Source organism: Chiloscyllium punctatum, chromosome 26, assembly GCF_047496795.1.
Source record: "Chiloscyllium punctatum isolate Juve2018m chromosome 26, sChiPun1.3, whole genome shotgun sequence".
Classification (NCBI taxonomy): domain Eukaryota; kingdom Metazoa; phylum Chordata; class Chondrichthyes; order Orectolobiformes; family Hemiscylliidae; genus Chiloscyllium; species Chiloscyllium punctatum.
This window is the reverse complement of record NC_092764.1, coordinates 77,874,543-77,897,586: the sequence shown is the minus strand read 5'-3', so window position 1 is coordinate 77,897,586 and position 23,044 is coordinate 77,874,543. Positions and strand designations below refer to the sequence as shown.

Sequence of the window (23,044 nt, the reverse complement as noted above, 5' to 3'; positions counted from 1 at the left end):
TTGACTTTCAAAACCCAAACATTTTATTTTAGTTCCTGCTTTCAAGACATCATGTTCATCCAGAGGACAGCAGAAGATGATAGCCTTAATGCTCTTGACCCTGCTTATGTATGTTTGATGATCAGCACACCTCAAGAAAAAAAAAGTCAGAAGTGTTAATAGATTGAAAGAAACCTTAGAACAGTTGTTTGAAGTGATGAAAAAGCAGGCTGACTGTTTTATTACCTTACCTCAAATGGCTTAGCAGGCAGTTGTTGATCATCCAGGGCTAGGGCTCCAGCCCCCACAGGAGCACGTATAACCTACTGCAGGTATTTTGATCCTTGGCAGAGTGGAGAAAATATAGCAGGACACCTCAGGACAATCCTGAGATGACAATCTCCGGGTCTATCATTTGTTCCTCTTGTCAGAGTGCACTGGCGCCTCCCTCATCCCTTGAGAAGCTGGGGCACCCGGAGGAAGGTCAAGGCCTCTCAGAGTCCTCTCTCTTATCCAGAGAATGAATGCATTCATAGCTGAAGTGATATCAACTAGTTATTGATTGTTCTGCTGGATCTGGCTCTGCAGAGGCTACACTCATTCCATGTAGGCAGCCATGCACTTGCATTCTACAGCCAAAACATCAGAAAGAACTTGAGCTAGTAGCCATTCACTTTAGTCTGCTAAAACTCCTTGGCATTTCTGCCAGATGTTCTCCCACTTATTGATGCATCTCTATGAACCCACTATGGTTGAGGCCAGAGGCTTATCATTTGTACTGTTCTCCAATAGTCCTTCAGGTTTTCAAGACCTTGGCTGCTTCTTTTTCCTATAGCTGTGAGCCTGTTTTACTGCTGTGCTGACCAGAATGTGACACTGAGGCTACTTTAGATTGCCCACCAAAGTGAATGTCAGCACTAGTGATCAGTGGCAGGAAGGCCTTGATGGCTAATCCTTTAAAGTTTGCGACTGTTCTTCCTCAGAGATGTGGTTCAAGGCCCTGATAGAGATGAGCCTGGGATGGGAGGCTCTTCTTTTCTTGGTCTTCACTTGGTAGTGTCACCTGGAGGCAGAATAGAAAAACTCAGAGGTTTGTCAGCGATCTCAAACATTTCTTCCTCCTCTAGCTGCATTGTGTCGGTGCTGTTCTCACCAGAATGTGACCCTAAGCTTACTCTTAATAGATTACTCACTGATGTTAATGTCTCAGGAGGAAGGAGACGGCATGGTGGCACAGTGGTTAGTATGCTGCCTCAAAGTGCCAGAGACCCGGGTTCAATTCCCGCGTTAGGCGACTAACTGTGTGGAGTTTGCACGTTGTCTGCGTGGGTTTCCTCTGGGTGCTCCAGTTTCCTCCCACAGTCCAAAGATGTGCAGGTCAGGTGAATTGGCCATGCTAAATTGCCCGTGGTGTTAGGTAAGGGGTAAATGTAGGGGTATGGGTGGGTTGCGCTTCGGTGGGGCGGTTTGGACTTGTTGGGCCGAAGGGCCTGTTTCCACACTGTAAGTAATCTAATCTAATCTAGAGACTGTCCTTTGGCTATTGTATGCATGCCTGATTTCTGCAGGCGTAATTTACCTAGTCCCACTCCTTCACCTTTCTCTATAGCCCTGCATTTGTTTTTCTCAGGTTGTTCAATTCTGCTTTAAAACTGTGAATGATTATGCTTTCACCACATTCTCGAACAATGCATTCCAGATCCTCATTAATCACTGCATAAAATGTTTTCCTCATGTCATTCAATCACCTTATTCTCAATGTGATTTTGTTTTTGTTATAACATTTTTTTCAATTATGAAAACAACCTTGCAGAATATTTATTGCATTGATAAATTGGAGACTAAGCAAAGCCTTCTAACCTAATCTGACTTGAGTTGTTTCTATTTCAGACATCCCTTCTAACCCAGGAGAAACACAGGCTGAACCTGACCAGGTGCCAGTACCTAGCTCAGAAACAAGGTATGAGGCACAGATTGTTGCAGCTTATGCTTTGTTGCGACAGGGATTTGTTTGGAGAAAAAAAATAGTTCTTAGTGTTTTCTATGGAATACATTTTGTGATGAAAATTGTTTGTTAAAGTTCAGAGAACTTGATAGGTTATGTTTTCTGTCTTGTACCCTACGGCAGTAACACATTACTAATGTCCATGCTTCTTCTTTCTGAATATCAAATGCTGTTTATGTGTATTACAGCTTTAAGATCTTGCCTGTCATATGGAGTTTAAAGTCTGGCTTGACCAGTGACCTGTAGAATCATGGAATGGTTATGGTGGAGAAGACTGTCATTTGGCTATTTTATCCATATATAGAGTGACTTACCTAGTCCCACTCCTCTTCCTTTTCCCCATAGCCCTGCAATTTTTTTTTCTCTCAGACTGTTCAATTCTACTTTAAAACTGTGAATGATTATGGTTTAACCACATTCTCAGACAGTGCATTCCAGACCCTCATTAATCACTGCATAGAAAGGTTTTCCACGCATTCATTCTTGCTTCTTTTTCCAATCACATCATTCTCAATGCTCCTGCTATGTCCAATGACCACACTATCCCTTGCTATCCATCAGTCTCTCTCTATGTCTTTCACTATCTTTTTTTTCCCTCTTCCTCTATCTTTCTTATATTCTCTCCCTTTCTCTTACTTTTTCATTCGGTAGAATTACTGTTGCTAAAGCCAATGACTGCATTCTTATTAACTAGCTCTATGTCTCATCTTAACATTCTCCATAAGGTCAATGATGTAATTCTGGTTGTCCTGAAAACTCATTGACCCTTGACTTTCTTGCTTCTTTGACCAGCCTCCATTAGCTCCTGAAATTTTAAATCTATTCCAGATGCGTGACGCTTAGATATATGTCTCTGGTCTGGGTGATTAGGGTTCAAATTAAAGTAAATTTATAGAAAGTTACTATCGTGCTGTTCCCCAAAACATCTTTGGCTATTGCAATTAATTTATTCACTTTCTATACAGTGCTGGAGGTGGGGTCCTAGTCTGGATTGCGCAGAATCTAAGCAGACTCATTCCACAACATCTTGGTAGCCCCACACTGCCAAAAGCTGCACCAGCTGAATCTGAAAAGGAAATAGAGGTAATTGTCTCTACTTGATGTGGCTACATAACAGTGTTTAATTGGTCAATGATATTTCCAATGCTTTTACACATGAGTTCAATGTAATATCCTAACTCTGCATCAGTTGATGGGAGAGTCTAGATTAGAGTGGTGCTGGAAAAGCACAGCAGGTCAGGCAGCATCCAAGGAGCAAGAAAATCAACATTTCGGGCAAAAGCCCTTCATCAGGAATAGAGGCAGAGTGCCTGCAGAGTGGAGAGATAAATAAGAGGGTGGTGGGGGCGGAGAGAAAGTAACATAGAGTACAATAGTTGAATGGCGGTGGGGATGGAGGTGATAGGTCAGAGAGGAGGGTGGGGGGAGGTAGCAAAGAGTACAATGGGTGAATGGGGGTGGGGATGAAAGTGATAGGTCAGAGAGGAGGGTGGAGTGGATAGGTGGAAAGGAAGATAGGCAGGTAGGACAGGTCATGGGGACAGTGCTGAGCTGGAAGGTTGGAACTGGGGTGAGGTGGGGGAAGGGGAAATGAGGAAACTGGTGAAGTCCACATTGATGCCCTGGGGTTGAAGTGTTCCGAGACGGAAGATGAGGCGTTCTTCCTCCAGGCGTTGGGTAGTGAGGGAGCAGTGGTGGAGGAGGCCCAGGACCTCTATGTCCTCGGCAGAGTGGGATGGGGAGTTGAAATATTGGGCCACAGGGTGGTGGGGTTGATTGGTGCAGGTGTCCCGGAGATGTTCTCTAAAGCACTTTGCTAGGAGGCGTCCAGTCTCCCCAATGTAGAGGAGACCGCATCGGGAGCAACGGATACAATAAATTATATTAGTGGATGTGCAGGTAAAACTTTGATGGATGTGGAAGACTCCTTTGGGGCCTTGGATGGAGGTAAGGGAGGAGGTGTGGGCGCAGGTTTTGCAATTCTTGCGGTGGCAGGGGAGGGTGCCAGGAAGGGAGGGTGGGTTGTTGGGGGGCATGGACCTGACCAGGTAGTCACGGAGGGAACGATCTTTATGGAAAGCGGAAATGGGTGGGGAGGGGAGTATATCCTTGGTGGTGGGGTCCATATGGAGGTGGCAGAAATGTCATTGGATGATATGGATTATGCAAAGGTTGGTAGGATGGAAGGTGAGCACCAGGGGGTTCTGTCCTTGTTATGGTTGGAGGGGTGGGGTTTGAGGGCAAAGGTATGGGATGTGGACGAGATGAGTTGGAGGGCATTTTTAACCACGTGGGAAGGGAAATAGTGGTCTCTAAAGAAGGAGGCCAACAACGTCAGTTGATGTGCTACTGGCCAGCCTCCAGTCTTCCACCCTATATAAACGAGAGCTCATCCAAAACATTGCTGCCATAAACTTAACTTACAGTAAGTCCCATTCACTCATCACCTCTGTGCTTGCTTTCTGTCAGCACCTGATATTTTGAAATTCACAGTCTTGTTTCGGATACAGATTCTTAGAGCTGAAACTTATATATTTTTGGCTACGTCTGAGTTGTTCAGAGATTTGGAGAGCTTTTTATGATGAGGCATAACATGTTATTACTAAATGAACTGCATTAATTACCGAACTACCTGCCCCTGTGACATTTCTTATGGCTGATTTCATTGACAACCTACCCCAGGCTGATCCCAGCACATTCAGTGGATATCTGTTGAAAGGCCAATAGCCCATACCATCTTTGAAAGGCCACTGTGCACCCAGATAAATGTTGGTCAATCAGCATTGCCCCTCTCCAGCAATGTCAGAACACAGCAGCCATAATGTCATGCTGCCCGCATCACATTGCTGACTTGGCTAATGCTCACACATGTGTAAAAGCCCATTCTCTCACTCTAGTCACAACTTAACCACCACACCACCAGCTACAACCCATCTGAACATAGTGCAAGTCAGCACTATCCTGTCCCCAGTGCCTACTGTAGACCTATAAATTTTCATTGCCCAGTGAGGGAACATCACATACAGGCAAACAATCAAACAAATACAAATATGAGCTAGTATTTACAGAAAGTAAAAGGGTACACAATTAAAACAAATAGAGGCTGATATTTTCCCCAACAATGCAAACCAGATTTCGGCATCACGACAAAAGATTATTTTCTAGGCCATAGTTGACTGCTGGATCCAGTTCTAATCTATTGGAAGTAGGATTCAAAGACAATTTCTCTAGCTTGTAGTGCCTGACAATTACAGCTTCTTCCTCCCTAATGTCCTCATCCTCCTTTTCAGAAGGCTGCTCCTGTTTCCCTAATTCTTAAGCATCAAGCTGATCAGAGCACAGTACATCAGAATGATATGACACATCTATCCAGATCCTTTTGGAGGGCCTAACCCACTCCTGGTCCAAGCAACATAACCATATCTTAAATAATATTCCACCATGACCATGGTTGAGCCATGAGCAGCATTAAATCTGCATCTGCATGTATCAGAGGTTATGCAATAGCACCAAAAGCCATGGACACATGGGTAGTTCTTATCTCCAAGTAACCAACTTTGTAATGCACCTGAAACCTCAAAAGCGCTAACTCCAGAATATGTGTGTCATTGCATCTGCCGCATTACTGCACACACATGTCCATGAAGTGATAATGGTGATCATGGCTGACCTGAACATTACTTGCTCATATTTGTATTTGTCTGATTATTTGCCTGTTTGTGATGTTCCCCTGCTGGGCAATGACAATCTATAGGTTCTGTTGATGAATTCTGCCTCTCGGTACCAAATATGTACTTTTAATGGCACCCTGTACCTAGGGCGGGGCCAGCTATGTTACCAAAATCCAGCTGCCCAGGCCAGAGCACAGATATTGTAATTCAGAGCAAAATTAAATGGTGTGACCTTGCTCAGATGGCATTGGTCATTGTCCTCATACATTTGTGAGTGCATGACTGAGAGATCTCACATAGTTGCATGTTCAGCATAGCAATGACCTTCACAGCCAGCAGGAAAGGATGACCTCCCACTTCTGTATCAGAGTTCCATCAGAGGATCCTGGGACATACGAAACTTGTGCTGGCACTGTATCTCACTCATCCCAGGAAGTGGAGTCAGAGCAAGGAAACTCTGGGCCTGCTGCATACCTCATGCATTCTGAGCATCCCTGTAGCTGTAACGTCTCCCTGAGCAGGGTCCTTCTGGTGTTCCACACCAGCCTGCTGCTGCTATGCTTGCCATTGTCCCTGGTCCTCCTGCATTTATCTTCTTAGGCAGGCAGCCACACTGACTAACATGCCATCAGTGTCTGAGCCCATGACTCTCAGCAGGAAGTACCTTAAATATGAAGAGAAGGAAAGAAGTTCTTAGATCTCAGAATAATCAGCAACAGCGTACCCTGCAGATGAGGACTAAGCTCACTTCACCATACAACCGGATACATGCTGCACCCTGATTAAAAGGGGCATACCTCTATCATGGGAATCTCAAGTTAATGAGTTGGGGGCATGTACTCAAATTCCACCTACGCAAATGATAAAATTTGAATTCAGTTAAAATCTAGAATTTTTAAAAATGTGCCTAATGACAATCGCCTAACAATTGATTAGTGCCATTAAAAAACTGTCCACTGTTGTCCTTTAAGGAAGGAAATCTGTTGTCCTTACCTGCGCTGGCCTTCAAGTGAGTTTGGACTCACAGCATTGTTGTTGACTCTTAACTGCCCTCTGAAAGACCCCCCTAGCAAACCACTCAGGTGAAGGGCAATTCGAGATAGACAATAAATGTTGGCTCATGAACAAATACAAGAAAAATCCACATATAGGTTGAGCGACTCAGTGAAGGTGCCATGCCAGCTAAGTGACCGCCCAACACCATCATAAAAGGGATTGCCTACCATGTTGCAACACCCAACTATCACAGACCCACATCAAATACTTCTTACTGCATTCAGTGCAGACCATCATAGCATCTACATGATACATGAGGATGTGATGTGTGTAGTTTATAAAGAACCCTTGGAAGTTGGATGAAAAATGGTTTCCCCTTCAGCCAGCATTGACCTTTTGTAATGTCATTGTAAATGCCACGTTATTGAGGTGCTCATGTTCAATGTGCAAGCATCATCAGCATTCTGCAAACCCCTTTGACCAGAATCTGACCCCTAAACAGCTTCACTTCACATGCACAGCAAGTGGCCTATGAAGTAATTGCTAAATTAAAGGTGGTTAGGCTTTACAAATAGCTGCTTTGTGTATTTGATGCTAAAATATCCTAGCATTCAGCAAATGTGGATGCTGAGCATTCACCCCTCAAGCTAGCATGTGGACTCCGCCCATACTGAGCCATTTCTGGGAGTGTGCAATATGCAGACTGGGCCCATGACTAATGACACCAAAACCCTGCTAACCAACCACAGACTCATCCCCCCAAAATGAACTGAGAACCAGTGTCAATAGTTTCCGACATGGTCATTTGTTTGAATGAAAGTGCAGGGTGGGGGATTTGCTACTCAAGCAGCTACTCAAATGTTTTAAATGTTAAATTGACATGTCAGTATGCCCATATAGCAAGAGTGTATCCCAATGGACAGATCCCTGTTGTCAAGCGTGACAAGCAGCCTGTCTGTGTGTCTGTGCAGACATATATCTCAAAGTACTAGTAGTAACAGACTTTGGCTCTGACTGAAGTCCAACATGTTAACAGGCAAGGCAAAGCAATGCAAGACCATGATGTTCTGAGCATGCAAGTAGGTGTTCAATGAACGAGCCTGAAAGAGCGAAAAAGCAACCCTGAGATGTGGCTTAGCCTGACCTGGGCACTAGATGCCTGTCTATGTGCACCAGGTGTCCTGCCGCAGGTCTTCTGATGTTAGTTGTGGGTCAGTCCTGCAGTGCAAGTCTGTGCTTCATGAGCAACTCGTCAGTGTAACAGAGAAGTACCGTGATCGTGATAGGTTGGCAAATGCCAGATACCAATGACCTTGGACAAGGTGGGGTGCAAGCGACCGCCACCTGTTGATCATGCCATTTTGGTTGTATCGTAGTATAGTAGTCATTTAGAGATAGAGGTGAGCTGAAGTCACCAGGTAGCCACTCTGACCCTCATATTGAGTTTTCTTGATTTTTTTTGTGTTTGGCATGTCTAATAGGATAGAATGAGAACACAAGAATATTAATTAGACAAGTTTGGTCATCACCAAAGTATTTAATAAGCAATAGTCCACTTTAATTGGCAACTCACTGCTGCCTCGTGATAAACTCATCATGCCACTTGTGAAATTCAATTAAGTTTCTTACTTTGCTTCTGACGTTGAGATGGTCTACTTGGACTTCTCACCTAAGTGGTAGCCCATGTCACTCAGGCCATATGAAATTCTACCCTCGTCTTATTTCCATCTAGACAACATCTCAAAATCTGTGCATTCCTCCAATTATGTCCTCTTCCATCTTCCCAACTTTACTTGTTCCACCTTTGTGACTGTTATTTCAACTGCCTCAGCTTCAACAGTTTCTTCACTAATCCTCTCTGCCTCACTACCCATCTCTCCTCATTTAGGACAATCTACAAAATCTACCTATATGACCAAATTGTTTTGACATTTGCCCTTATATCACCTCATGTGACTTGGTGCCAAATTTAAGTGATAGAAGTGCTGTGAAGCATCTTTGAAGACTTTATTCCTATAAAGATACTATATAAATGAAACACAAAAAGCAAAACATAAGGAGTTCTATGCTGGGAGGTTGGAGTTTGTATTTTGGAGTTCTATAATGGAATTCTGTTATTATGTTAGAATTGTAACAGTGAGGAGGAGAAATACCCTTGGAACACTAGAGTGATAGAAGAATAGCAGCCTGAAATTAACTGCAAAGTTGCATGCAAAAGAATAGAACATTGGAATTGTGTATAATTAAGACAAGGAGTATAATGTTTGAATTGTAATTAAGAGCAGTATGAAGTTGTACACTGAAATTTTATGCAATCAAGCAGGTTAATGGTGTATTCAATTCCATAAAATAGGGGAGGTTAATAGAAAACTAGAATTCAGTATAATCCAGTAAGATTTATTATATTCTTACATGGGATGTGGTCACCACTGGAAATGTCAGTGTATATTGACCATCTCAAATTGCCCTTGAATTGTGTGGTTTGTTAGACCACTCAAATATGGAGAACTCTGATGTGAATTTAGAGTCACATGTAGGCTAAACCAGGTAAGGATGGCAGATTAATTTCTCCAAAAACATTAGTTAACTAGATAGACTGTTCACAACAAAACCAGAGACAACAGATATCATTAATTTTATATTCCAGATTTATTAATTAAATTTAAATTCCACCAGCTTCTATGACAGCAGTTAGAGGAACATCAGAACTAGGAGCAGGAGTAGGCCATCTGACCTGTTGAGCCTGCTCTACCATTTAATAAAATCATGGCTGATCTTTTCATGGTTTCAGCTCCACTCACCCGCCCTCTCACCATAATCTTTAATTCCTTTACTATTCAAAACATTATCTTTCTTAGCTTTAAAAATACTTACTGAGGAAGCCTTAACTGGGCAGGGAAATCCAGAGATTCACAACCTGCTGGGTGAAAAAGTTCCTTCTCAATTCAGTCCTAAATCTGCTCCTCCCAATCTTGAGACAATGCCCTCTTGTCCTAGTTTCACCCTCCACTGGAAACATCCTCTCTATTTTATTTTATTTATTCCATTCATAATTGTATATGTTTCTATAAGATCCCCACTCATTCTTCTAAATTCCAATGAATATAATTCGAGTCTACTCAGTCTTTCCTCATAAGCCAACCCTTTCAGTTCTGGAATCAACCTAGTGAACCTCCTCTGCACCCCATCTGTAGCCAGTACATCCTTTCTCAAGGAGACCAAAACTGCATGCAGTATTCTAGGTAAGGCCTCACCACCACCCTATGCAGCTGCAGCATAATCTCTCTTCTTTTAAACTGAATCCCTTCAGCAATGAAGGACAAAATTCCATTTACCTTCTTATATTACTTGTTACACCTGCAGACCAACCTTCTGTGATTCATGCACAAGGACACCCAGGTCCCTCTGCACAGCAGCATGTCTCCAGAACATTAACCCAGGCTTCTAGATTATCAATAATAGCATTTTGCTGCCATCTTCCCAAGGTAATGGTATGCTGAAATATCATTTAATTTTAGGGACCTTATGTAAACAGAAGACCCCTCTAGTTAAGTGATGAAATTAGAAAGAGACACATTAAAGGGATTAATTAGTTTAACGAAATCTTAATCAAAGGGAACATGACCAGTTATTGATAGTTTATACAACTTTGTATGATATATAGAATATGATGGTGAATGGTGTTTGGGATTTCATACAATGGAGATGGGTCATGGATTATTTGGAATTCCCTGACCACCTCAAGACTGTCTTTAACCATATTCTACTCGTCTTGTTGCCAATATGCTGACTCACAAATGTTTGTTTTATCTTGTTTTTAACCCAATATCTAAATGTGGATTCCTAATGCAGATTAAGGAAGAAGAACCAATCACAGGTAAATGTTTATCACAAATAGGGCCAAAATTACTTAGCAGGCAATTGATTTTCTTGGATTTCACCATTGGAGTTCAACATCAATTATTGGTGATGTTAAAGTTGGACAGCTGAATTTCTGAATTTGAATAAATGCTTTGTTTAAAGTTCATATTTTGATCAAACACTTTTACATTGCTTTCACATCCGTTCAATTATTTGCTAAATCACATTGATTACAATTGTTAGTTGAGTCTAGCATTAGGTACCCTCCTTTACTAAGTGATAGATTTAAAAATATTAAACAGAATACAATAGTTCGAAGTTTGTTGGATTAAAAGGAAGGTGTCTTTGGAACTAATCAGGGTTAAGCAATATTAACCATTTTCTGAGAATGTTTATTCAGTTATTTATGAATTTACATCTAAGTATTTTGTCACAATCTGGAATTGAAAGGATGGAGAATTTAGATGAATAAACATTTTCTGTTTTATTTTCCCTTCCTCAATTACTCTACTTTCTATTTAGGGCAGTGACTTCTGTGCTACATTTCCACAGACACTGGTTACTGTCACCACCTATTTCTCTTGTGTGTTCTTAGATCGATGAACCATTTGACTTTAGGGGCAACACAACTGAGATTGACCCTGCTCTTACCTAAATTAGCACACTTATTTTCCACTTGCAACCACTCACTAGCAATCAGACATGGAAACCTTGTTTTTTTTGTCTGCTTTCTGTAATTCACTGCAATTGTGTTGCACCTGCTATGGTGAGCTGTCGCAGAATAAATGTTTAAAATGTAACCTTTCTGGTCAGCCATGGAAGCAAGTGGAAAAATATGTAGAATTTTATGCAGTAAGAGGAAAGACCATTGAATAAATTTTTATATTTTCCTTAGCAATCTATGTACTGTAGTACATTGCAGCTTAGTGTTTGTGATATGAACTGTTCTTCTGAAGATAACTTGTGTTAATGGTGACTGTGATACCCTCACCAGTTCCAGATCCAACACCAGCTCCAGATCCGGCTCCATCTCCAGCTCCAGATCCAGCTCCAACACCAGCTCCAGATCCGGCTCCATCTTCAGCTCCAGTTCTAGATCCAGCTCTGGTTCCGGAAAGTGTTCCAGCTCCAGATGACCAACCACTAAATCGGGCAACTCCTATTGCAGAAAACCCATCGATCCAGGACCAACGGTAAGCTGGGTGTCATCAACAAAACCCATTTCCATTTTTAAGCAATTCATTAATGGAATTTATTTTTCATTCATTATGAACCACTTATCATGGCTAAAATTTCTGATCACTGGAAACCAACCTCAGAGGTTAATTTGCTATAAGATAACCAATACTACCTGAAAATGTTGGGATTGGTACCTTCAATAATCTTTGCGTTTCAAGCCATTTTTACTGCTTTTGGCAAGACATTGACCCAAATCTTCTAACTTGGGTTAGAATCCATACTTCCATTCTAGATTAGACAAAAAGGTACATGGTTACCTTACTCTGAGATTTTCTTGGACATTCTTCCAATGGAGGATTCTGCAGAGCTCACAAAGTACAGGTAATTTACTAGGTAGCCGCGAAAAGAACCTTTTTAGAACACAACCCTTTATATGGCACTAACTATGGTATTCTGGTAACTAAAAATTTCAGATGTCCAATGTTTCTTTGGGAAATTACAGAACAAGAGAAGTGGATAAAGGCAGGTGGATGAGGTTGAAGGGTTGATTGGGATAGGCATGTCAGATTGGTAGGTTAATTAGGTCAAGGTGGGGTTTACAGTTGGGTTGGGTTCAGGATATTTGTGTCCTAGAGTGGCCTGGTTATGTTAGGCCAAGTATTTGCCTGTTCCAGAGTATTTGAGTCAGAGAGCAATCAGGATTTGATCAGACGGCTGGTGGGGTAGTCAGGTTGGAAGATAGTTAGATGTTTGGGTGAGATTTGGGTGGTATCCGTGGGTGCAGTGAGGAGGTCGTGCAGGGTAGTCGAGCCAGGGAGATGGAATACTACACAATTTAATTCCTTTCAAATGTATGCCATATGGAATTAAGGGCAACAATATTGGCGCCAATTTAGTTTCCAAAAACAGTGATTGCATTAATCGGGACAGAGCAGCTAAATAGAGGCAAATAGGACAGAAGGGAGCATAAATTCAAATGAATCAAAACCAAAATATATACAATAATCAAGAATCAGAATACTCTAGATCCTGAAAATCTGAAATAAAAACCAAATATGCTGAAAATACTTTGTTGGTCAGGCAGCATCTGTGGAGAGAGAAAAAGTTAACTTTTCAGGTTGATTATCTCTCATCAGAGCATTGGATTTAAGCAACAGGTGACAGGACATAGATACATTAACAAAGGTCTGTGATAGGATGGAAGACAGAAATGATCAAATGTTAAAAGAGTTAGTTTTCAACAAGGCCAAAGGGGAAGGAAATGAGGCAGGAAATTAAGGTACAAAGAAACAAAAACCATGCTTAGAACGGATGTGCTGCTGCCTGAAAACAAAAATAAGAGAAAAAACTGAAACATGGAGAGGAAACACAATGGGTGAAATAGAGTTTTACACCATTCATTGTTTCTTTATTGTTTCTACATTAGTCTCTTTCCTTCCATGCTACTACCTGTCCTTGTGGTCTCTTCTGCTGTGCTACCTTTGATACTCCTTTAAGCCCATTCTGTTGCTGGAATTCTTTACTAATCAGCTTGCCACTCACATGTCTATGCTTCATTCTCCATCAGAAAACATGGGGATGTTTTAAAATTTTCATGTTTTACAGGGATGGAGGTCGAAGTGGTGGAGTGTTCAGGTGGTTTGTACAAGGGCTGGAAAAAGTGTTACCACAACCAGAAGGAAAATCTAGACCAACCAATGTCAGTGTGGTGGCAGCTGAGGTGTCCACTGCTCCCCAGGAGGTCTGTACATCACAAGTCTTTTGATTGCTTCTTTATCGGGATCAGAGTCTCCACTGAAAGGAAAACATGTTGCTTTATGATGTATGCTGTTGAAGGCAAAACACAGCTTCATATATATAGTGCAAGTAAATTTAGCTATCTTATAATTCCAAAAGCAATCAAAAATTGAAGTATATATAAATACAATGTTAACATTTAATTTTCCAAGCTACCTTTGAGGAAACCGCAAAGATGACCAGCAAGATAGTTCCAAGTTCAAATCCACTTCTGACAGGGAAAATGAAAAGATAAAGCTGTGTTTATAAAATGCCTTCCACAGCCTCAAGATATCCAAAAATCTTTACAGTTACTGAATTACTTTTGCGGTATAATATTCAACAGGGGAATCCCCCATTCTTCTTTAGAAGTGTGAGGGCAGTCAGGTTTAACTAAGGTTAGTGTCTTTTCCTAAAGACAGCACCTTCCTTGGTACAACACTGATGTGTCGCAGTAGTGAGTATGAGCTTAGTTCTCTAGAGTGTGGCTTATGTGCATGAACCTTTGGCTTAGAGGCAAGAGTGGCACTGCTGAGTGACTGAGATTGTTTATTAAATATGGAGACACGATACCAGTATTTGAACTCATACAAAGAATATTGTTCAAAGAATTAATTCCAGATTTTTTTTATTGAATTCAAATATTTGCCAAGGCAGTATTTAAACACTGGTCCTTGGAACATTAACTCTGGATTAATCATGTAGCAATCAAACCACTGGGTCATTGCCTCCCCTTGATCATGACCTTTGGCTAACTCAACACACATCATTCTTCGAGGCAAAAGTGAGGACTGCAGATGCTGGAAACCAGAATTTAGATCAGAGTGGTGCTGGAAAAGCACAACAGATCAGGCAGCATCCGAGGAGCAGGAAAATCGACATTTCGGGCAAAAGCCCTTCATCGGAAAGTATTCCTGATGAAGGGCTTTTGCTCAAAACGTTGATTTTCTTCCTCCTCGGATGCTGCCTGACCTGCTGTGCTTTTCCGGCACACTCTGATCTAAACACATCATTCTTCTCTTCTTTGACTGAGGTTTTTCTTCTGTTTCAGTCTTCTTCCTGTGCATTGGACTTTTAAGAGTTATGAGTCAAAGAGTGTAGCACTGGAAAAGCACAGCAGGTAAGGCAACATCCGAGGAACAGTAGACTTGACATTTCAGGCATAGTTCCTGATAAAGGGCTTATACTCGAAATGTCGGCTCTCTTGCTTCTCGGATGCTGCCTGACTGCTGTGCTTTTCCAGTGCCACACTTTTTGACTCTGATCTCCAGTATCTGGAGTCCTCACTTTCTCGCTGTTAATAGTTATGGTTTATTGACCTTTGCTACTCATGGGCATGATCAGAGACATCCTGAACTCTAATTGGTTTACCAATGCAAGAATATTATTTGATCCATCTCAGATTGGCTAGGTTGTGTGGGCACAATTCCTAATTGGGTTCCCTACACGTGATGGTCATCTTACTGATATCATTTCCTACTATCTGCTGACTTATTCCCTGAGATGCCAGTCACTTCTGGGATCACCCCTTTCATTGCTTATGAAATTTATCGGTCACTACAAGGTAATGATGTAATTTGTTGCCTGTTTAGAGTATATGTAATGTTGCACCCTAATAACCAGTAACATCCCAAATGAATAATTAATTCATCTAAATGTTCTGGAGAATTATAAAGCCTATCGCAATAATTGTTGATACCTGAAATAAGTTAACTAAAGTCATTTTCAAAAGGCCATCCTGACTTCTGTTTGTTCTCCAAAATAAATATGTGTTAAATTAGTGAAAAATAACATCTTGTAACACTTTAAAGTATGCGAACAGAGGTAAAAAATACCCTTGCAAAATTCATAAATCCCAAAATGACCATGCCTGTGGCATACTTTAAATCACAAATATCAAGCAATTCAAAATTACAGAGCATTGGGCCATGAAAGAAAGACCTTACTTTCAAATCAGACTGTATGGTTATTCTTCCATAGAGACAACCAGCCGAATTAAATAAAATTTAATACCTCACTTGCTTGATCAGGTCAAAATTATTGAAAAGTAACTCAATACTACACATCATTGGGCCTCAGCTCTGCTTCCTGAGGACCTCACAATTACCCAATCCTGGATTCTTGGACTTTGTCTCGAGGGACTGCTTGTATTTCTGCAGCTTTTGGTACTGCTGATATTCGAGAGCTTTTGGCCAATAGAAACAGGGTTTCTGCCTGATCAAAGGATGGATGTCCCATATCCAGCCAATTAAAGCTCGTTGGATAGTTGCATAGCAATGGGCAGTCAGTATTGACGGCAATGCATTCATTACCCCACTTTTCAGATGACAGGCTGGCAAATGCTACCAACCAAAAAATCCTTGCTCATGTATCATTAAATAAAATCATAAACTTTCTGATGACTACGAAAGTAAAAGTTTTATTTTCTGCTGTTACAGGAAACTGCAAAAGCACAGACAGAACAATCCACTGCTGAAACAAGTGAGTCATGGAGTTGAATGATAGTTATTAGAATATAATTGTCATTTTTTTATTAATTCACGTGATGTGGGTCATTCTTGGAAGGCAAACATTTTATGACCAATCCCTAATTTCCTCTTAGATGTTGGTGGTCAAAGAGTCGTAGAGTTATAAAGCATGTAAACTCATCCATACCGACCAGATATTCTAAACTGATCTAGTCCCATTTGTCAGCATTTGGCCCATATCCTTAGAAACCCTTCCTACTCACATACCCATCCAGGTACCTTTTAAATGTTATAATTGTACATGCCTCCACCAGTTCCTCTGGCAGCTTGTTCCCATACATGCACCATCCTCAGGGTGAAAATATTGCACCTCAGATCCCTTTTAAATCTTTCCCCTCTCATCTTAAATCTATGCCCTCTACTTTTAGACTCCCCTACCCTGGGAATAAAAACCTTGGCTGCTCACCAAATCCATGCCTGTCATGATTTTGTAAACCTCTTTGAGGTCATCCCTCAGCCTCCAACGTTCCTGGGAAAAAAGTCCTAGTCTATTCAGCCCCTCACCACAGCTCAGACCATCTAGTCCCAGCAACATGCTTGTAAATCTTTCTGAACCTTTTCAAGTTTAACAACATCTTTCCTGTAGAAGCGAGACCAGAATTGAATGCAGTGTAGTCTCTACCTTTTCTGTGTTGTGGGAACACCCATGGTGCTATTTGATAATGAATTTCAGGTTTCTGATCTAATGACAGTGAAAAATTAGCAATGTCTTTCCAAGACACAGTGGTGTATGAGTTGTTAGGGAGCTTGTGGTGGTGAGGTTCCCTTGTGTCTGCTGTCTTTGTTCTTCTAAATGTAAAGGTTGGTGGATTGTTGGGTGTTGTTGAGGAAGCCTTGGTGAGTTGCTGTGTTGTGCCTTGTAGATGGTACACTCTGTAGCCATGCTGTGAGAGGATAACTGAGTGAATGTTTAAGGTGTTGGGTATACGCCAATTTCCTAGCTGTTTTGGTGTGAATAGTGCTGAACACCTTGAGTGTTGTTGGAAACACAATCATCTAATGCATGTAGACACTATTCATCAAATTTCTGACTTGTGGCCTATAGGTGCTGAAAAGGCTTTGGGAAGCCAGAAGTTAAGTAATTCAGTCACAAAAAGTATCAAGCCTCTTACCTTCACTTATATCCACAATATTTATGTGATTAAAATGTTAAGATTTTGATTATGGTAAAGCCTTTAAATTCCATCAGGACTCTTATCATCAATTGGCATGTCTATATATTCTCGCATGCCACAATGTTAACTGAACTACTTTGGAGGAAAGAGAGCAATGATCCTTCTAGATTTTCATTTTTGTCAATGAACTGTTTACTTCAATATGAAATATTCATTCATCTTCCAGTGATACCTCGTGAGTGCCTCGTAGGATGCTGCACAATTTGTAGATTGAGGGAACATTTTTTGGCAGTGAAGTTTAGAATACAGCATACAGTTCTGGTCGTCCTTCTATAGGATGGCTGTTGTTAAACACGAGAGGGTGCAGGAAAGATTTACAAGGATGTTGCCAGGTTTGGAGTATTTGAATTAGAGGGAGAGACTGAATAGAGTGGGAGTTCTTTCCCTGGAGTATCAGAGGCTGAAGGAGGATATTACAGAGGTTGATAAAATCATGAGAGGGATGGACAGGGTGGATAGACAAAGTATTTTTCCTAGGGTGGAGAAGTCCAAAACTAGAGGTTAAAGGTGAGAGGGGAAAGATTTAAAACTGACCTGAGGGGTAACTTGTTCATGCTGACGGTGCGTGCATGGAATGAGCTGCCAGAGGAAGTGGTGGAGGCAGGTGCAGTTACAACATATAAAGGCATCTGGATGGGTATATGAATAGGAAGGGCTTAGAGGGATATGGGCCAAGTGCTGGCAAATGGGACTGGTCAGATTGGGATGTCTGGTCAGCGTGGACAAGTTGGACCAAAGAATCTGTTTCTGGTTTTAACTCTAAGTCAGGTGGGGGTCTCATTAATATGATTAAGTTAAGGTCCTGTTACATAGTTGGGACCTCAGTGTGATTTTAATTCCTAACCATGGGGGTCATGCACATTGTCAGACCACCCTGTGGAAGCCTGAAGCAAAATAAGGAACTTCTGATGATAGTTGGAGAATTTGGGACTGGTCCTTCGAGAAGACAAAGCTAAGGGGAGAATTGAGAGAAATTTTCAAAATCACGAGGGGGCTGGACAAAATAGATGGGGAGCAACTGTTCCCTGTCATAAAACAATCAAGAATGAGAGAGCACAAATATGAAATATTCTGCAAAAGGGATGTGAGAGAAAGGTTTTTTACATAACCCGTAACTAGAGTCTGTAACACACTGCCTGGAAATACAGGTGGAGGCAGGTTCCATTGAGGTACTTCAAGAGAGCATCAACTGTTAAGTTAAATAGAAGGTTTTTTTGAGTTATAGAGCAAAGGCAGAGAATGACACTAAGTTGTAATCAACAGTCTAACTGAAGTCTCACAAACATCGATTGGCGTGCTAATTTGGCTTATGCATTTGGAAGTCACTGCCATGTTAGGACCTTGGAAGTCTGCACAGCAGCAAGAAAAGTTAGAGGGTATGTTAGTCATAATGCTTGTTCAGCGAGCTGGTACAGACAAAGGAACAGCCAGCAGGAAATCCTCTCTCTTCAGCATAACAATTTTGTGAATTCCGTGAGGAAACTCTGTAATTTAGGTATTTTTAGGACATTTTGTGTCATGCCCCATAAGTAAACCTTAGGTCTCACCTGTGCTAGACCTACTACCATCTTCTCTGAGCACTCTTATGCTGCCAAAATTTCCAATCCAGTCTGCAAGCCAAATCATGTTTCCTGCTACCTTTGAATAGGGATCCAACACTGAATATGGAAACAAGTTTCTTCTACTGATTTAGATCTGGTGTTACAAGTTCTCACTATATCTCGACTATTACATTCTATTCTTGCCATTAAACCCAGTACTTAACATCATTTTAATGACCTTATTGATTTGAAGTGCTGCTTTAATGACCTTGGAGTCTCAAGGGAGATAGTGGAAGAGATAGTGAAGGCATTAGTAATGATCTTTCAGGAATCACTAGAATCAGAGAGGGTCCCAGAAGACGAGAAAATTACTAACATGACACCCCTGTTTAAAAAGGGAGTAAGGCAAAATTACAGACCGATTAGCCTAACCTCAGTCGTGGAATCCATTGTGAAGGATGAGATTTCTGAATACTTGGAAGTACATGACAAAATAGGGAAAAATCAGCATGGTTTCATCAAGGAGAAGTCATGCCTGACAAATCTGCTAGAATTCTTTGAGGAAGTAACAAGCAGGTTAGACCAAGGAGACCCAATGGATGTTGTTTACCTGGACTTCAAGAAGGCCTTTGACATGGTGCTGCACATGAGGCTACTGATTAAGTTAAGGGCCCTTGGTGTTCAAGACAAAGTTCTAGCATGGATAGAAGCTTGGCTGTCTGGTAGAAAGCAGAGAGTGTGGGGATAAAAGGGTTCTTCTCAGGGTGGCAGCCGGTGACTAGTGATGTTCCGCAAGGCTCAGTGTTGGGAACACAATTTTTCACTTTGTATATTAACGATCTAGATGAAGGAACTGAGGGCATTCTGGCTAAGTTTGCAAACAAAACTAAAATGGTTGGAGGGACAGGTAGCATTGAGGAGGTGAGGAGGCTGCAGAAGGATTTAGACAGTTTAGGAGAGTGGGCAAAGAATTGGCAGATGGAGAACAATGTGGAAAAGTGTGAAATCATGCACTTTGATAGGAAGAATAGAGGGATGGACTGTTTTCTAAATGGGGAGAAATTCAGAAGTCTGAAGTGCAAAGAGTCTTTGGATTTCTAGTCCAGGATTTTCTCAAGGTAAATTTGCAAGTTGTGTCAGTATTTAGGAAGGCAAATGCAATGATGGCATTTATTTTGAAAGGACTTGAATATAAAAGCAGAGATGTACTTCTGAGGCTCTATAAAGCTCTGGTACGACCAGATTTGGAATATTGTGCACAGTTTTGAGCCCAATATCTCAGGTCTTGGAGTGTGTTCAGAGGAGGCTCACAAGAATGATGCCAGGAATGAAAAGCTTAACATATGAGAAATGTTAGAGGACTCTGGGTTTATACTCGATGGAGTTTAGAAGGATGAGGTTGGGATCTAATTGAAACATACAGAATACTGAATGACCTGGATAGAGTAGACATTGGGAAGTTGTTTCTATTTGTAGGAGAAACTAGGACCCAGGGGCACATACGTAGAGTAAAGGGAAGACCTTTTAGAATGGAGATAAAGAAGAAATGTCTTCAGCCAGAGAGTGGTGAATCTATGGAATTCATTGCCACTTGATTGAATGGTGGAGCAGACTCAATGGATTGAATGGCCTAATTTCTTCTCCTGTGTCTTATGGTCTTATAGTCTTAAATCCCTCTGGTCATTCACATTACCCATTCAAAATATAATGATATGAAATATAAGTAGGATATGAAATCTTGGATGCTGGATGAAATAAATTTGCTAAGTTCAAATTTGTTCAAAATTGTGCACTTATGATTAATAAGTTGATGTTTTTCTACTCCATTAAGTTCAAAATTCTAGAAAGCATTATGTAACATGTGTTAGATTACTTAATACCAACAATAGTGGCATGAATTTTCCTCAATTTCTGCATCTGTAGTTTCCATATTAATATAGAAGAAACAGATGGGGTAAGCAGAACAATTACAGAAAGAGAGAATTTGACTGGAGAGGAAATAGACAAAAGGACACAGTTGAACAGAGAGAAAAAGGGAGCAATGAATCAGAAGAAAGTTGAAAACTACATTCTGAATTGATGAGCATTAGTTGTTTATTTGACTTTTCACAATGTCTTTGTCTTAGGTAGATAGGTTGGGAGAGAATTGATGTTCCTCAGGCACAATTAAGTATATACAAAGAATTCCAGTTATGAAATAGTCTCAAGCAAAATTTCCATAACTCAGTGGCCAGAACTAAGGCTTGTCCTTTTTTTAGCTCATAAACACTGACATAGTTTGGTTAGGTCAAGTGGCCCTATGACCTGCACTTGATTTATGTTTTAACAATTAGTTCAGAATATTGCTTACACTTGGAATTTGAATATATCTTTTATTTATCAGTGCCTGAGCCTGTGGTTAAACCTGAACCTGAACCTGAACCTGAGCCTGAGCCTGAGCCTGAGCTGAAAGTAGAAGTTGCTGTGGTACCTGAGACTCCTAAAGAGGCTACTGTCCAGCAGGCAGAACTCCCTACAGATACTGGTTCCATTGTCAGTGTTATTGAAATGCCTCAGTCGTCAGCTAGTGGCAGCAGGTAACAAAACACTTACCCCTTTGTAAGAACTATGAAATGTAGACCATTTGAATTAACTTATGCGTAGTAGTTTGTAAAGTTGTCATAACTAAAGTCACTCTACACAAGTACTAATCTCACTAAAATCCTCTGATGGCTTCAGACAAGACACCTGCTTCCTTTCTACTCTTCTTTCACCACTGTTGTTAAAGACAATAATCCAACATTATAGTTAGAATAACTTTTGCTAACACTGTTTTACAAACAGACCATTGTCACAATTTTCCCAAAATAAAATGAAATAACAATCAAAATGAAGCTGCATCATTCCAATCCAGGTGCTGATTTTCTATCACCAATTCTGCTTCCTAATAGCCATTGCACACAAATATATGAATTTCTTCATTGCCCCTCTTCTGAAAAATCAGCAGTACATATACTCCATTTGGTATTCACTTTGTAATTATAAACATACCTGGCAGGAATATTAACATGGGTGAGCATGTGGGATTGGGCAGGTAAGTTAAATTGAAAGACTTCTGAACACATTGGGAAAGCATCTGTAATCTGGATCTTTCCAAGGCATGACATGAGAGTGGTTACCCAGACTGCTCCCAGGAGCTGGATTGGTATTTAAAATATGAGAATGAGATTGGTAGCTTTTAATTTACACTTTGCAGATATTATAGTGGGAGGTGGGTTTCCCATACCTTGGAAAATCTGGCAGCCAGTAGTTTGTAAAGTTGTCATAACATAACATGGGTACTAATCTCACTAAAATCCTATGATGGCTTCAGACAAGAAATCAATTCAGGAGAAGATAGGTCTCTTTATGGCACTGCTTATGGGTCAGGATGAGCAAAGGTTATTCCCCTTCCCCACGCCTTATAAAGGCTATTGGTGTATGTTTGGACAGGCATAAGTGGGTACTGCAGATTCTGGAGATTAGAGTAAAGATTAGAGTGGTACTGGAAAAGCACAGCAGGTCAGGCAGCGTCTGAGGAACAGGAAAATCGACGTTCCAGGATGTTTGGATGCCAATTCACTCCCTCAGAAAAGTACCAATGGGGGATTTCCTCAGAGAAGCACAAATTTGGCGCTGACCAGAAATTGAGACTAATTAGCACTTAATGTAAGTGAATTGAAATGTTAGGTTTTTAAAGTTTGAGAGTGAATAAGGTGCAGTATGATAGAGAGTTTTCAGCAAGAGCTCAAAGGAAGCACATGACTGACTACTGTGACTTCAATGGTGAAGTAAATAGCGTAGAGTCAAATGGAATGAGGTCATAAAGAGAGTTTAGAATTAAACAAGGATTTTGAAATCCAAGTAAAATAAAGAACTGTAGATGCTGGAGATCTGAAACGATAAACCGAAATTGCTGGTGAAACTCAGCAGATCTGGCAGCATCTGTGGGACAAAGCAAAATTAACATTTCAAGACCAGTGGCTCTTTATCAGAATCAGTTCCATCACAACCTGGGGACGGCTGGTACAGGTAGTCCTATTATACCATAGTTGCATTCCAGTGAAATCTTGCTTAATAGATGTGATGGCACCTATGGGAAAAGTGGTGTTACAGGTAGTCCAGCAAAAAATATCACTCATGATCATTCAAAAATCACCCAAAAGCCTAACAAAAAGTATAACATGGCCTGAATGAAGGTTTAAACCATTTTTATTATCAAAGCAAAAGTAAATTTAACATATTACATTGAAAAAATATTGTTAATGCAGGGACAGAGGGTCATCATTATCAGCACCTTCAGGTGCAGTTGTGG

At 40.9% G+C, this 23,044-nt stretch overlaps 1 protein-coding gene across 6 annotated transcripts in view; it reads left to right on the top strand.

Moving 5' to 3' along the window:
* Window positions 1–23,044, top strand: part of cngb1a (cyclic nucleotide gated channel subunit beta 1a) — a 217,498-nt gene that overhangs the window by 24,127 nt on the left and 170,327 nt on the right. For all 6 annotated transcript variants that reach the window (XM_072547720.1, XM_072547719.1, XM_072547716.1 and 3 more), the window contains exons 4-10: window positions 1,870–1,939; window positions 2,950–3,067; window positions 10,504–10,528; window positions 11,507–11,705; window positions 13,297–13,432; window positions 15,906–15,948; window positions 21,095–21,287. In XM_072547720.1, coding sequence (XP_072403821.1) covers window positions 1,870–1,939; window positions 2,950–3,067; window positions 10,504–10,528; window positions 11,507–11,705; window positions 13,297–13,432; window positions 15,906–15,948; window positions 21,095–21,287 — 784 coding nt within the window. The remainder of the gene's footprint in view (window positions 1–1,869; window positions 1,940–2,949; window positions 3,068–10,503; window positions 10,529–11,506; window positions 11,706–13,296; window positions 13,433–15,905; window positions 15,949–21,094; window positions 21,288–23,044) is intronic.